The 16,566-nt window shown below is 33.3% G+C and overlaps 1 protein-coding gene across 1 annotated transcript; it reads left to right on the forward strand.

The window, feature by feature from the left end:
* LOC109359193 lies at positions 2,620-14,005 on the forward strand. Its single transcript, XM_019603767.1, has 14 exons — positions 2,620-2,889; positions 3,589-3,627; positions 3,718-3,771; positions 3,870-3,933; positions 4,053-4,111; positions 4,458-4,582; positions 4,681-4,743; positions 11,314-11,372; positions 11,901-11,980; positions 12,104-12,142; positions 12,589-12,651; positions 12,738-12,785; positions 12,859-12,987; positions 13,621-14,005. Exons 1-14 carry the CDS (start codon positions 2,758-2,760, stop codon positions 13,666-13,668), a joined length of 1,002 nt encoding a protein of 333 aa, XP_019459312.1. The 5' UTR covers positions 2,620-2,757; the 3' UTR covers positions 13,669-14,005.

The following is a 16,566-nucleotide window of genomic DNA, read 5'->3' on the forward strand; positions in this document are numbered from 1 at the left end:
ATATATATTCATGAAAAATATATGTATTTTAATTAGTAATATAACAAATCAATTATTAGACTCTTTTTATTAAATTTATCAGAAAAAATATCTGTCATATCCTAACTTAGTGTGTTTTTAATTTATGAGTTATTTTCATACAATGATTATTAGCTAAAACATAATCAAATAAATAACATTTAATTATACAATATTTGAATGCTAAAAATATATTCAAATATTTATACACAATTAACATTAATCTAAAATAAAACATAAGCATTTAAGAGATATGCTTAAAAATATTTATGACTTTATATGATACTTATAAACGTAATCACAAAAAATATGATGCAAAAATAACTCCTTATATTTATAATTTTATATAGAGAATATAGAGGTGAGATATTATCCAATACAATTTGAATTTTATTTATTGAGTTATTTAAGAATCAAATATTTTCTATAATCACACTTTCAACAAATAAATGATTATACAAACACATTTATAATTGTGAATATTCTACATATACACTCAAAAATCAATGTTAATATTGCACCTATATGAATGAGAAATATAATGTTTCAATACATGATTTATTAATATTGTAAAATATGTGTATATTATATTTACATTATGCATAAACAAAAAAGCGACTCGTGCAAGTGCACGGATACACTGCTACTTATTCCAATAAAAGTAATGTCTTCATGTTTTGATCTCTTTTTATTTGCACTTCCAAGTATGGGTATATTTTTTCCCATCATTATTGCATGATGAAACAGCCAAAATATTTCTATTTATAGTCTACCAAAAAGTAAGTATGCATAATAACATAGGAAAAACCGTTTCTTTTATCCATTATAATTGATTATTATTGTGTTCATTTTATTATTATGTAGTGGCAATATATCTACACCTAGTACAATAATAAAATAGACATGTCATATAAATGGAAATTATGATAATAATTAATAATAACAAAATATTATATTATATAATCTTAAATATTTTATATAATAATAACGATTAATGTTAAATTTTCTAATAATTACAACAATCAAGTTTTTATAGTTTTATATCATTAGGTAAGTTCAGTTATATAGATCAAACAAGAATATCATGTGATATCATAAGTTATATTTACTATCAAAACATTGATTTCTAAATCTTTCTTTATCATTTCGCCTATGCTTTTTCTTGGCATCCTATTTTTCATATAGAAATTGGATTAATCTCAATTTGATTCACTCTCCTTGTGAGGACTTATAACGATCATTTTCACTCATATCCAAACTACCTGAAACACATTCCTACTATATTTTCTACAATTTGAGTATTTTAGGAATTATGATATATATTTGCAAAAAATATGCACCATCAACCAAGCAAATTTCAAGTCAGTTCTAGGATTTCACAAATTTTAATCAAACGCATTTCATCAAGTACCGAATATTAACATTCCATGTATTAGCATTATTAGGAATATGATTCCGAGGAATATAATTGTATTCATTAGCCTTAAGCGTTAACATATTGTTCCACCCCGTTCATCTGGGTACCCATCTATTCGGGTAGTCTTCTCTTCCAACTGATCAATGCCTGGACATGATCAGTTGGAGAACTTAATAGGCTCGTCACCGATGATCGGATATGTCCGGTCGAGTTTGGGACCACTTCAACCTGACATACCGCAAACAATGCATTGCCATGACCCTTGCAAATCCTATCTACCATTGCCAACACGACAAGGACATACCTGAGATACAACTTACCAGACTCGACACCACCTATAAGTCAACTATGTACAGAGTACAGACCTGCCAAAACTATCCAACATGGGCAAAACAACCCCCAATAAACCCAGTTGGTCGATCATACCAATAGTACCCTCCAGAGTCATGTGATTTATCTCAACCATTATAAATAGGGACCTCCCCAACAGGAAGATCACTTGCATCTCTCTTAATCTATTCATTATTTGCCACTTGTCATTAATACTATTTACTTCTTCCAATCTCTCATTTCTTGCTTTCTGAGCATTACCTCTAGTTTCATACTAGAGAACCTTTTCAGGTGTACCTCCACCAGCGAATCCAAGTCAACCTCAACCTAGATATTAGAAGAACTCTTGTCCGAACCCCTTGTCCGACCATCAACTACAAAAGAACACCTATCACCCAGGTTAAATAATTTTGTGATATGAACATATATACTTAGCTTTATAAGTTGATTGATATTAACCAATAATATCCTATCATCATGCATAAAGAACGGATACCATTAAAATAAGTGACCATTAAAACAAGTGACTATCCTTCTTAATAAAGGTTGGGATTCAACCTTCCCTTTATTTGATAATCTGGTTAAAGAGATTCGAAAGAGCAAGAATTAAAAAATATTGCTTTATAAATCACAACTTTTAAACAAATCATTCTTTTATACAAATTTTCAATGTTTCAATTCAATCTATGTTCGGTAACAACGTGGCATGTGGGTTTGTCATGAAATTTGAAATACAACGAAATCTCAAATTTACCCCTCTTTCAACTACCCTTATCTCTATCAGCGTTTATATCACGCTCACAAAACACGCCTTATAAACCCTCATATAAATAAAAGCTTTCTCTCTTACACACAATTTGAAACGCGATCTAGCGCCTTCTTTTTCTTCTTCAAACACAAACCCTATTTTCTTATCTTTATCATTTTATAAATATTATCTATCTTTTCTTCTTTCTCTACATTCTCTATTGTCCCGAACCAGCTCAACCACAATGAGGAAAGGAACGAAGAGAAAAACGAGTCAAGAACAGGTGTCTAAAAAAACCGAACGTCCTCCAGCTAAACGAACCAAGCCTTCCAAACCTGTATCCGAACCTGAGTACTTCCAAGATCAACGCAACTTGGTAAGTTTCATTTTATTCTCTTCAAAAACTCCAAACTCTATTATTTCTTTATTCCATATTTCTCTTTACATTGTAAAACGCTTTTAATACATGAAACGACAATCGTATCGTAGTAATTAGCTGCACCTAGTTAATAGTTATATATATGTGAACTTTCTTGGAATTTGATATAAATATTTTGATTATTTCTGTTTATTGCATATCTCAGCAATCTTTTGTTTTGGACTATATGTTATAAAAGATAAATAGGTTTCAAGAATTCAAGCTAGGATATATATGTGTATGGCCATATTGCAAAATATGGTTTAGTTGATATGAGGTAAAAAATCATAAAATAGTTGAAAGCTATTTAGACGAAAACTTGAAAGGTGTATAATGTCATATCACATACCTCTAGCAACCATTTTGAAGTATTTATGCTTCTTCATAGCTGTCAAGTGTTGTGGCATAATCTGAAATCCGAATAGATTTGTTGGAGGTTTTAAATTTGGGTCTGCGATTGTAACTCTGCCCGCTACACTAAGGTTTTGGTAGTCTCAATTGTAACTGCAATTTCCCGCATATGGGATAAATCCAATATAAGTGCGAGCACGATTGTAATTGCAGTTTACAACCTTGGATATGACTTAACTGTGATATTTCTCTTGTTTAGTAATTGCTATTGCTGATAGATAATATTTGTTGATTTGGGTTGTGTAGGAAGACTTATGGAAGGAAACATTCCCTGTTGGAACAGAGGTTTGCTAAATTTTAAGATTTTTCTTTTCTTTTTACGAGTCGAGATTTAGCTCTTGTTCTTTTTCTTACTGCTTTTTGTTATAATGCTAGTGGGACCAATTGGACACGGTCTATAAATTCAAGTGGGATTTCTCCAATCTTGAAGTGAGTATTTGAGCCAGATTTTCCTTGATGACTTGTGTTTGAGTGAAGTTAATTGCTTTATTTGACGAGTTACTGAAAATTGGGTGAATGTGTTTCAGAATGCCTTTGAAGAGGATGGTGTTTTGCACGGGAAAAAGGTTTACCTCTTTGGTTGTACCGAACGTAAGTACCTTGCCGATGTCTTTTCTGGCCATTATGAAAGGTGGTAGCTTGAATTTGCTTGGTAGCGATTTCTCTTATTTGATCATTCATTTACATCTTATCCGCCACATCATGTGCAGCTCAACTGGTGATGTTTAAAGGTGAAAGCAAAGTCGTCTGCATACCTGTTGTAGTAGCTGTAAGTTGTCAAACTTTGCTTCCTACATTTACCTTGAAGATGTGTTGACTACATAGATTTTTGCTTTTGAGCTATTGCATGAAACCTCGGACCCTTCAATCTTGCAAAAACGCACTAATATGTTCCTTGTAGTTGTGATTTCCGTGCCACTGTTTGTAGGACATGGTTAAGGCACTCATGCCTAACATTTTTGGTATTAAGGTTTTGTTTTGAAGTGAGAGTTCTTAGAATGTGTTCTGTTGCCAGTTGTACATGTTGACCAGCCTTGTATCTGTTTTGGTGACTTGTAATTTTTTCTCGTGTGATTTTAAATTATTAAAACGTTTAAACCTCTTTCTGCAATCAGGTTGTCTCGCCTTTCCCTCCATCTGATAAAATTGGGATCAATTCAGTTCAGAGAGAGTCTGAAGAGATAATTCCCATGAAACAAATGAAAATGGATTGGGTTCCATATATTCCCCTTGAAGACCGGTATTTATCCCGATTTGTTCATTTTTGGCAGTTTCTTTGTATGAAACATTTCTTCATGGTCGTCTCTGAACTTCTTCATATTTTTGTATCTTCTATAGAGATAGCCAAGTTGATAGATTAAAGTCTCATCAAATATTTATCTTGAGATGCAATCAAAGAAGGTATAGCATTTTCTTTTCACTTCCCCTCACACTTTTGTATTCTATGAGCATGCTTCTGAACTTGCTGGTACATTAGGAAGTCTCCTTTAAAGGATTTGCTCTGAAAGAAATCTTTCTTAGAGAACTGTCTCTTGTATCTTGATAGGTTTTTGTTTTGTTGCTCAAATTATTTTGTTCCTTATTGTGCTCCATGGATTTGCTCTGAACATTCTCGTATTGTTCTCTCTGATTCTGCCCTGTATCTTTTAAAACCACTCTACAACATGCTGCTCACACACCTTTCCTACATGGGTCCTTCCTATTCTCTTACTGTATACCTTAGTTATGGGACCATGCCTACCATTGTTCTTATGTTTGCTCTCTATTTATTTTATAGTCATCAGTATTACTTTTGATGTTCAACTTTAAGAGTTATATAAGCCTATCATATAATATTTTGTTTGGTAGATGTATTCATACCTTTTTCCTAATTTCACCCCTGTCTAGATCATTAGTTTTCTTTTAAAAATTGTGTGCGGAATCCTCAACTTTCTGTATGATTCTTTGTTCATGTTTATAATATCGCTTTGATAAATAATAATGCTTTTTTAAATCTAGGTAGTCAATTGCGGATAGCGGTAGCGGGATAGCCGCTACAACTAAAAAAATATATCAAATTAATTTATTATAAGGCCTATACATATAAATACGCAAAAATACTAACATACATGGAATTAAAGATATAATAACTTAAATAAACATTCATAACATATTACCAAAATAAGTCTAAGCCTTTAAGGCTTTAATATAAGTGTATTATAATTCAAACTCTAACTTTAAGGCCTCAAAACATAAAGTTTAAGTCTCTAAGGCTTTAGCAAAATAAATTTAGACTCTCTTCAATAGTCATCACTATCACCAAGGTAGTCTTCTTCATTAGGTCCAGTATCTCCTCTACTTAAATTATAGACTTTTTCAGCCACATTCTCATCTCCATAAGCAGATGCAGCTTGCTGCCTAGCACTTACATCCCCTGTCACTCCCATTTGGTGTTTCTTGGCTCTGGTTATCCCACCAGTACTAGTATGACCACAAAAATTACAAGTAACACTTTTTTTTATTGTTAGGATCTTTCATGTGATTCCATTCCCATGCCATATCAATATTATTTCCAGTGGATTTCAACAATACATCATTAGGAATGGGTGTGGCAGTGGGAGGTTGAGATGAGGCCAGGATAGAGGGAAATTTAGAAAGAAAAAAAAAAGTGGTTATGTGAGGCAAAAAGTAGAAAGGAGTAGATAGTAGGCAAATAATAGTGAGGGGGAGGAATAATTTTTTGTGTTTTAGGGAAGATGTAGAAAAAAATAAGGGAGTTCAGAATGTAAGAGATGAAAAATGAAAGTTTTAGTGAAAAAGTGTAGGAATACTGGAATGTGTTTTAAGGTAGGGGATGGAGATATGAAACAAATTTAAGTGAGAGAAAAAAAATGAAGAATTTTAGTTTTAAGGAGTGGAAGAAATTAAATGTGGGGGGAGAAAATAGAGGAGAATTAAATTAAATGAGAAGAAAGAGAAATGAAAGGTTAAATAATTTTGTGATATGAACATATATACTTAGCTTTATAAGTTGATTGATATTAACCAATAATATCCTATCATCATGCATAAAGAACGGATACCATTAAAATAAGTGACCATTAAAACAAGTGACTATCCTTCTTAATAAAGGTTGGGATTCAACCTTCCCTTTATTTGATAATCTGGTTAAAGAGATTCGAAAGAGCAAGAATTAAAAAATATTGCTTTATAAATCACAACTTTTAAACAAATCATTCTTTTATACAAATTTTCAATGTTTCAATTCAATCTATGTTCGGTAACAACGTGGCATGTGGGTTTGTCATGAAATTTGAAATACAACGAAATCTCAAATTTACCCCTCTTTCAACTACCCTTATCTCTATCAGCGTTTATATCACGCTCACAAAACACGCCTTATAAACCCTCATATAAATAAAAGCTTTCTCTCTTACACACAATTTGAAACGCGATCTAGCGCCTTCTTTTTCTTCTTCAAACACAAACCCTATTTTCTTATCTTTATCATTTTATAAATATTATCTATCTTTTCTTCTTTCTCTACATTCTCTATTGTCCCGAACCAGCTCAACCACAATGAGGAAAGGAACGAAGAGAAAAACGAGTCAAGAACAGGTGTCTAAAAAAACCGAACGTCCTCCAGCTAAACGAACCAAGCCTTCCAAACCTGTATCCGAACCTGAGTACTTCCAAGATCAACGCAACTTGGTAAGTTTCATTTTATTCTCTTCAAAAACTCCAAACTCTATTATTTCTTTATTCCATATTTCTCTTTACATTGTAAAACGCTTTTAATACATGAAACGACAATCGTATCGTAGTAATTAGCTGCACCTAGTTAATAGTTATATATATGTGAACTTTCTTGGAATTTGATATAAATATTTTGATTATTTCTGTTTATTGCATATCTCAGCAATCTTTTGTTTTGGACTATATGTTATAAAAGATAAATAGGTTTCAAGAATTCAAGCTAGGATATATATGTGTATGGCCATATTGCAAAATATGGTTTAGTTGATATGAGGTAAAAAATCATAAAATAGTTGAAAGCTATTTAGACGAAAACTTGAAAGGTGTATAATGTCATATCACATACCTCTAGCAACCATTTTGAAGTATTTATGCTTCTTCATAGCTGTCAAGTGTTGTGGCATAATCTGAAATCCGAATAGATTTGTTGGAGGTTTTAAATTTGGGTCTGCGATTGTAACTCTGCCCGCTACACTAAGGTTTTGGTAGTCTCAATTGTAACTGCAATTTCCCGCATATGGGATAAATCCAATATAAGTGCGAGCACGATTGTAATTGCAGTTTACAACCTTGGATATGACTTAACTGTGATATTTCTCTTGTTTAGTAATTGCTATTGCTGATAGATAATATTTGTTGATTTGGGTTGTGTGGGAAGACTTATGGAAGGAAACATTCCCTGTTGGAACAGAGGTTTGCTAAATTTTAAGATTTTTCTTTTCTTTTTACGAGTCGAGATTTAGCTCTTGTTCTTTTTCTTACTGCTTTTTGTTATAATGCTAGTGGGACCAATTGGACACGGTCTATAAATTCAAGTGGGATTTCTCCAATCTTGAAGTGAGTATTTGAGCCAGATTTTCCTTGATGACTTGTGTTTGAGTGAAGTTAATTGCTTTATTTGACGAGTTACTGAAAATTGGGTGAATGTGTTTCAGAATGCCTTTGAAGAGGATGGTGTTTTGCACGGGAAAAAGGTTTACCTCTTTGGTTGTACCGAACGTAAGTACCTTGCCGATGTCTTTTCTGGCCATTATGAAAGGTGGTAGCTTGAATTTGCTTGGTAGCGATTTCTCTTATTTGATCATTCATTTACATCTTATCCGCCACATCATGTGCAGCTCAACTGGTGATGTTTAAAGGTGAAAGCAAAGTCGTCTGCATACCTGTTGTAGTAGCTGTAAGTTGTCAAACTTTGCTTCCTACATTTACCTTGAAGATGTGTTGACTACATAGATTTTTGCTTTTGAGCTATTGCATGAAACCTCGGACCCTTCAATCTTGCAAAAACGCACTAATATGTTCCTTGTAGTTGTGATTTCCGTGCCACTGTTTGTAGGACATGGTTAAGGCACTCATGCCTAACATTTTTGGTATTAAGGTTTTGTTTTGAAGTGAGAGTTCTTAGAATGTGTTCTGTTGCCAGTTGTACATGTTGACCAGCCTTGTATCTGTTTTGGTGACTTGTAATTTTTTCTCGTGTGATTTTAAATTATTAAAACGTTTAAACCTCTTTCTGCAATCAGGTTGTCTCGCCTTTCCCTCCATCTGATAAAATTGGGATCAATTCAGTTCAGAGAGAGTCTGAAGAGATAATTCCCATGAAACAAATGAAAATGGATTGGGTTCCATATATTCCCCTTGAAGACCGGTATTTATCCCGATTTGTTCATTTTTGGCAGTTTCTTTGTATGAAACATTTCTTCATGGTCGTCTCTGAACTTCTTCATATTTTTGTATCTTCTATAGAGATAGCCAAGTTGATAGATTAAAGTCTCATCAAATATTTATCTTGAGATGCAATCAAAGAAGGTATAGCATTTTCTTTTCACTTCCCCTCACACTTTTGTATTCTATGAGCATGCTTCTGAACTTGCTGGTACATTAGGAAGTCTCCTTTAAAGGATTTGCTCTGAAAGAAATCTTTCTTAGAGAACTGTCTCTTGTATCTTGATAGGTTTTTGTTTTGTTGCTCAAATTATTTTGTTCCTTATTGTGCTCCATGGATTTGCTCTGAACATTCTCGTATTGTTCTCTCTGATTCTGCCCTGTATCTTTTAAAACCACTCTACAACATGCTGCTCACACACCTTTCCTACATGGGTCCTTCCTATTCTCTTACTGTATACCTTAGTTATGGGACCATGCCTACCATTGTTCTTATGTTTGCTCTCTATTTATTTTATAGTCATCAGTATTACTTTTGATGTTCAACTTTAAGAGTTATATAAGCCTATCATATAATATTTTGTTTGGTAGATGTATTCATACCTTTTTCCTAATTTCACCCCTGTCTAGATCATTAGTTTTCTTTTAAAAATTGTGTGCGGAATCCTCAACTTTCTGTATGATTCTTTGTTCATGTTTATAATATCGCTTTGATAAATAATAATGCTTTTTTAAATCTAGGTAGTCAATTGCGGATAGCGGTAGCGGGATAGCCGCTACAACTAAAAAAATATATCAAATTAATTTATTATAAGGCCTATACATATAAATACGCAAAAATACTAACATACATGGAATTAAAGATATAATAACTTAAATAAACATTCATAACATATTACCAAAATAAGTCTAAGCCTTTAAGGCTTTAATATAAGTGTATTATAATTCAAACTCTAACTTTAAGGCCTCAAAACATAAAGTTTAAGTCTCTAAGGCTTTAGCAAAATAAATTTAGACTCTCTTCAATAGTCATCACTATCACCAAGGTAGTCTTCTTCATTAGGTCCAGTATCTCCTCTACTTAAATTATAGACTTTTTCAGCCACATTCTCATCTCCATAAGCAGATGCAGCTTGCTGCCTAGCACTTACATCCCCTGTCACTCCCATTTGGTGTTTCTTGGCTCTGGTTATCCCACCAGTACTAGTATGACCACAAAAATTACAAGTAACACTTTTTTTTATTGTTAGGATCTTTCATGTGATTCCATTCCCATGCCATATCAATATTATTTCCAGTGGATTTCAACAATACATCATTAGGAATGGGTGTGGCAGTGGGAGGTTGAGATGAGGCCAGGATAGAGGGAAATTTAGAAAGAAAAAAAAAAGTGGTTATGTGAGGCAAAAAGTAGAAAGGAGTAGATAGTAGGCAAATAATAGTGAGGGGGAGGAATAATTTTTTGTGTTTTAGGGAAGATGTAGAAAAAAATAAGGGAGTTCAGAATGTAAGAGATGAAAAATGAAAGTTTTAGTGAAAAAGTGTAGGAATACTGGAATGTGTTTTAAGGTAGGGGATGGAGATATGAAACAAATTTAAGTGAGAGAAAAAAAATGAAGAATTTTAGTTTTAAGGAGTGGAAGAAATTAAATGTGGGGGGAGAAAATAGAGGAGAATTAAATTAAATGAGAAGAAAGAGAAATGAATTAAATGAGAGAGAAGTGGAAAGGTTTTTTTTTTAAATCAGAAGTCTAACAGTAAAAAAGTAAGGGTAAAAATGACTTTTTCCACTAAAAAAATTAGGGTTTCAGCCTTTAACTCGCCTTCAACCTCTTGCGCCTTCTAACCCTCCGAAATGGAGGCATTTCAGAATGCAATGGCAGCCGCAACAGCCGCTACAGTAAACCGCACCGCTATCCACTGTTTTGTCGCAGGGAGGGGCCGGCAACCTCCGCAACGCCGCTATCGCACCGCTATAGCGCGCGATTGATAACAAAGTTTTAAATGTTACTTGAATCAGTGGTTGAGAAGTGTTCTAGAATGTCCTTGGTTCTTAGTTGTTTATAATGCAATACCATCCAGAACAAGCCTTATTTAATTGATACAACTGTACTTATGTCAATAAATTATTTAAATTTTGAAAAGTGTTTTCGTTATCCTTGCTGTGATGCAGAAATAGGCTTGGCATCAAAAGATACAGTTATCTTTAATGCCTACAGTGTTTTATTACTTCTCTTGATCTCTAGAGAGTAATGTCTATATCCTTTGGGCCATATGAATTAAATGAATATGTGGATCTGTATTCTGCATTTATGAATGTTAATTAAATGAATGTGGATCTGTATTCTGCATTAATGAATGTTAGTTAGGAAAACTATCATATTTTCTACTATCTTAAAGTTGGCATCTTATTTTCTGTACACCTGTCAAATGTCAATTAATTAGCCCTTTATTCTAGTTGTAGGTATTTGGATATTTATGTTTTTATCTACACACTCTTGATTGACCTTTGATGTAGTATATTTATGAATATGATTTTATTTTCCCCGTGCTTTAATGTATGTGGTACAGGTCTGCTTTAAAACATCTGAAGTTGGATCGTTTGAAGAAATATGAGTACTGCTTGCCGTGTAAGTTTTCTGATTTAAGAATATTACAGTTGGTTACATGGTTATCCCTGTTAGTTCTAAGCTACCAGGGAGAAGAAAATAACTGTCTTCTGTAACCATTATTAGGAAATATGGAATTTTACTATATAGGTAGAACATAAGTAGGAGTCATACCTGTAAAAGATAATATTATAGAATTGCATCGAAGATGGTTTGACCATATGAGAAGAAGACTAATAGAAGCCCCAATTAGAAGAGTTGACCAGATGGTTAAAACATTAAAACATTGTTAGACATAAATGGCCTACGAGAGGATTTGGTTTTTGATAAAAAGTAGTGGTATTATTTGATCCATGTAGCTAATCCCTGGAAAAGGCTTCAAATGTTATTGTTGTTCGATAATGGGCGAGAATAGTAATGGCAAATTAAGGACACCATTGTTAGTTGGTTCATTGATTGTTGCTACTTCACTTTGTTTGAAGTTAATCGTACATCATCAATTAGTGTTAATGTTAGTTTTTAATGAGTGCTTCAAAACTCTTCTTGCAGATTTCTACCAGCCATTTAAGGAAGATGAACTTGAACAAAGCACCGAGGTTCAAATAATATATCCAGCTGAGCCAAAACCGGTAATTATGATAGAGAAAACTTTTTCTATTGAATTAACAATGTGGCTGTTCGGGATCATTTTTTTCATGTTATATGAATACACATATTTGGTTTTTTTCATGTGTTTTGTGTTGTTATTGCAGGTTTTCTGTGAATTTGATTGGGAATTAGATGAACTTGAGGTAATGAATTAACTTTTTTGTGTTTGTAATTTATAATGTCAGATTAAGCAAGCTAGTGATTGTAGTTGTGAAATTATTGTTACCCTTTTACAGCCACAGTCAATAGCTAGTTTTCATAATAGATTGATATCAAATTGCAGGAAGGTCAATGTTTCTTCTGCTTGTCATTTTGAAATACCGAATGCTAACTTTAATTGGCTGTGTGTTACTATGTTATATTGAACTCCATAAAATCTCGAACTCCATAAAATCTTTACTTGTATGTATCAAGGGATGGGGGTTGTGAGAAATATAGGGAGATACTGTCTTGCTTGCTGTTTTTTGCATTTGTTTCACTATTGCACCATCTAGTTGCACTCCCAATAGAAATCATAAAAATAAAAGGCTTCTTGAAATAAAATAATAGAGGATTGAGTTCTGTTGCTTGCATTTACTCTGTTTTGTAGGAGTTTACTGATAAGCTCATAGAGGAGGAGGAATTATCCGGAGATCAAAAGGATGCCTTCAAGGTACCAAACAATGGAAGATACATAGTTGATTCTTCATTTCCATACCTTTAATGTAGTAAGTTAGGCTAATACTTTTAACATTTCAGGAATTTGTCAAAGAAAAAGTTCGTGAAGCAAAGAAAGCTAATAGAGAGGTACTTTTGGCACTTCTAGATCCTCACATAATATGTTTCCTTCTGCATTCTTACATAATTCACTCTCCTCCAGGCTAGGGAGGCTCGGAAAAAAGCCATTGCAGAGATGAGCGAGGAAACAAAGTCTGCATTCGAGACTATGAGATTTTATAAGTTTTACCCTGTACAATCTCCAGATGCACCTGATGTATCAAATGTTAAGGTATGTGTTTCCCAATCCCTCCACATATTTATAAGGTAAACCCCCTTTAAAAAAAGATAATCTAATCTTATCCTAAAGTAACTGCTCTGTATGCTGTTTTTAGTTTCTTTAATGGAATTTGTAGTGCACAAGTTTATGAATTTAAAGTCTCTGTCATTCTAAAGGGACTCTTGAGAGAAACATGTAGTTGCTTACTTCCTTATGATAAATTGTATTGACACTATTGTCAGTGATGGTGCACTGTCAAGTTTTATACACAATCAATATATTTCTCATCATTTATTTGTATTATTTATATTTAAAAGTCAATGATGATTAAATGATGCGCTGACAATTTAAAAAACTCTTAAACTGTCATTACATACATCTTTTTTTTCTAATACTAGATTTTAAACAAATTATAAATAATTCAATAAAGTAATCTCAGTCTAAGAGATCTTTTAAAATACTTTAAAAAACTGAATATATTATCATTCTAATGAGATGTTATCTTTATATCTAAGTATCATCTACATATTCTCTATAACATAATTTAAGATATCCTAAGTTACCATATAATATATTCTCATACATTTATTACATTTATAATGCATTTTTCTTGTTTTTATAATGTCTGGTTGTTTGTGTTTGCAGTCTCCATTCATAAACAGGTATTATGGAAAGGCTCATGAGGTTCTGTGATTGGCTCCAAGTTAATAATTACAATTTTCCTGGCTAGTTTCGCCTAACACAATTGAGATTTGTTCTACAATCAAGTTCTGGAGGCAACCCCTGGGTGCCCATCAAATTTACTTTGCAAGTATAGTTGTCTTAAAGGGAGATACAATGTAAAATTGTAGGTCACAAATCCTAGAGAAGTAAACTTGGAATTAGAAGGAATTGAGACATTTTCTGGCTTCCAATTTGTAGAAATTCTGAGCTTCAGGAGCATCAATTAGTATTGCTCTTGCTTGTCTAGGTTTTCTATGAATAATTAATTTTCCCTTCGGAATTAGATGTATGGCAATTTTCATTACAAGCTAATATTGTTTCCTTTAGGATCTGTTTGTGTGTTAGTTTTGTAGGGGAATGAAAGGAAAAGAAATGCTTTAGAGTCATGTGACTGATATATTTCATAGTTTTCAAGCCTTTTCTTCTCTCCATAGAGTAGCTTTCCCTTGCCATTTTGATCCTAGATTTATTCAGAATTTTGACAATCTTTTAATTAAATAAAAAGGAAGTGTTTTCAGAATTAGAGTGCTTCAACAACACTCCATCACACTTGAGTAAACTCAAGAAACATATGGTAAGGTAACAAAGCTTTCATTAAAATGGTTACACAAGTCCTGTGAGAAGCTCGCTAGACTCATGCATTAGCAGTTTAGCACGTATCTCAAGTTTATACTTATTTCTCTGTCATCATATTAGCCGGTAAGATATTCACACTCGAATTGTAATTCATAATCCCCCTTTGTTAATTATATATTTATATTATATATTATTATAAATATGCCCAAAGAATATCATGTAAATATGTAATTGAGTATTTATAATTTTTATATTCCAACTTTTTGCTTTATACTATTAGTTTAAAATTTTGAAAATGACATACATGTAGAATAAATACAGTTTTGATCATTTACTTTATATGGAACGCGTACTTTATCTCTATTTTTGTTTGGATTTAATTTGATCTTTTATTTCTTCAAATTAGTCATTCCATCAAAACATATATTTCTTCTTGCCCGAAGATTATTTCAGGAGGTTCAAATATTTTTATTCATCTAAAACTTAGTTATGCCTACTTGATTCTTCAAATAAAATTAAAAGTGAACTTCCACAATAGTATATAAAAGATTCGCTGAAGTTTATTAACATTCTTTAGGATATAATTATAAAATTAAAAGTGAACTTCCACAATAGTATATAAAAGTGACTTTGTATTTTCATCTATTCAATCATCAATCATTCACTCAATTCAATATTCATTCATAGAATAATTTTCTCATTCTTTCTTGTTTTATCAAGATTGTTCATGGCTCCTATCATTTTAATATAGTATCAGCGAGTAATTATTTTACTTGATCACTTCCACTTGTGGCTCAATCATTTTAAGATTCAAGAAAGAATCATTATCATTCTCAATGAGCTACACATATGAAACAACTTTCTTGCAAGAGGTTCATGAATATGTTAGAGGAAGACTTTAGTGTTCTACTACTGATTGTTTCATCCTGGACTTTCTTGGCCTCAAAAAGTTGTGTTCCAAGGCCATTATGTCAAGTCCTCATAGTACTCATTATTTTTCTTAAATTTGTGCTTAATTGTGTTCAACGTCTTACATTGCTACTAGTCATTTTCTTTTTGGCTTCCTTATTTGTGAAAGCTTGAGCCAATAAATCTTCCAACATCACAAGTGCATTATTTTGATGTAAAGATTGGGGACCCTGTTAAACTTAATAACACACATAACTTTGTTGTTTTTGTCTTTATCTCTCTCACCCTCATAGTTCCTTCTTTATTTCCAAGACTTCATATTTTTACGTGGGTTATGTGGATTTCTTGGTGAATATCATGTTTGATCTAATGGAGAATAACAAAGAGGTTGCTTTATTATATGTAACCATGGTAAGGAGTGTTTACATGGAAGCCAATTAGTATTCATGCATGTGTTGGGGTCACAACAATATTTGTCTTCATGTGGTAATTCTTGGTTTGTCTTTGGTAGACCCATTTTGATATGATCCTCAAAGAGCCTAATCTTGATCTTGGTGGTCTTGAAGGCATGAGTGGCCCTATGACTAGGGCTCGGGCAAAAAGGGTTCAAAATACCCTTGGACAACTCATAATGTTGATCCATGATGGTGAGCCAAAAATAGCCCAAGGGGGTGTAAAGATGCTCACTAGCATCTTGGTCCATGGCTCTGACCGAGCCAGGATGGACCAGGCCATGCACAGAACTCAGGCCACGGGTCTGGGCAAGGCACCAAAAATGGCACTGGCACGGAGCCAGACGCATCAGGCTCCATTCCTGACCGAGACAACCCTGACCGGGTTGGGGAACTTGGTGCGCACAGTGATGCACCAGGTGCTGAGCCAGACTGGCCTGGCCAGGAAATCTGACCGAGGCGCATGCGCCTAGCATGCTGCATCAGGCGCTGGGCGTGGCCTGACCAAGTCACGCCTAGTCAATTTAATTAGTATTGAGTCATTTTAATTTCTATAATAAATGTGTGGGCTAACTTTTGCCTAACACTTAGTTTATTTAATTTAAGCCTAGTTATATTAAATCTGCCCATAAAAATTGACCAGAATAAAAATTGACTCATGAGTAGTTAAAACAAGCCTAAAAGTGTAACCGACATTTTAATGCTTGGACCAACTTAACATTTTCGTGAACCAAACTTATTCTAACTTTGTCTAACGTTTTTGGCAGGTATTTAGAGTCTAATATGGCCGTTGGAAGACATTTGCTCGAGGGAATCTTCAAGATGACCGTGGAGAGGCTTAAAGGAGCATTTATGGAGCTTTAAGGCTATGTCTGGACCGTTGGAGCTAAAAACACCTGAGCATAATTCATTCTGAGGCATCCTAAGTCAT

Source organism: Lupinus angustifolius, chromosome LG01 (assembly GCF_001865875.1).
Source record: "Lupinus angustifolius cultivar Tanjil chromosome LG01, LupAngTanjil_v1.0, whole genome shotgun sequence".
In the NCBI taxonomy this organism is placed as follows: Eukaryota; Viridiplantae; Streptophyta; class Magnoliopsida; order Fabales; family Fabaceae; genus Lupinus; species Lupinus angustifolius.

What these genes read in the sequence shown, in the direction of transcription:
- LOC109359193 (XM_019603767.1), top strand. Translation starts at nt 2,758, where the DNA reads ATGAGGAAAGGAACGAAGAGAAAAACGAGTCAAGAACAGGTGTCTAAA. An exon ending in ATCCAGCTGAGCCAAAACCG is followed by an intron (nt 11,981 to 12,103) that starts GTAATTATGATA and finishes TTGTTATTGCAG; the next exon opens with GTTTTCTGTGAATTTGATTG. An exon ending in CTGATGTATCAAATGTTAAG is followed by an intron (nt 12,988 to 13,620) that starts GTATGTGTTTCC and finishes TTGTGTTTGCAG; the next exon opens with TCTCCATTCATAAACAGGTA.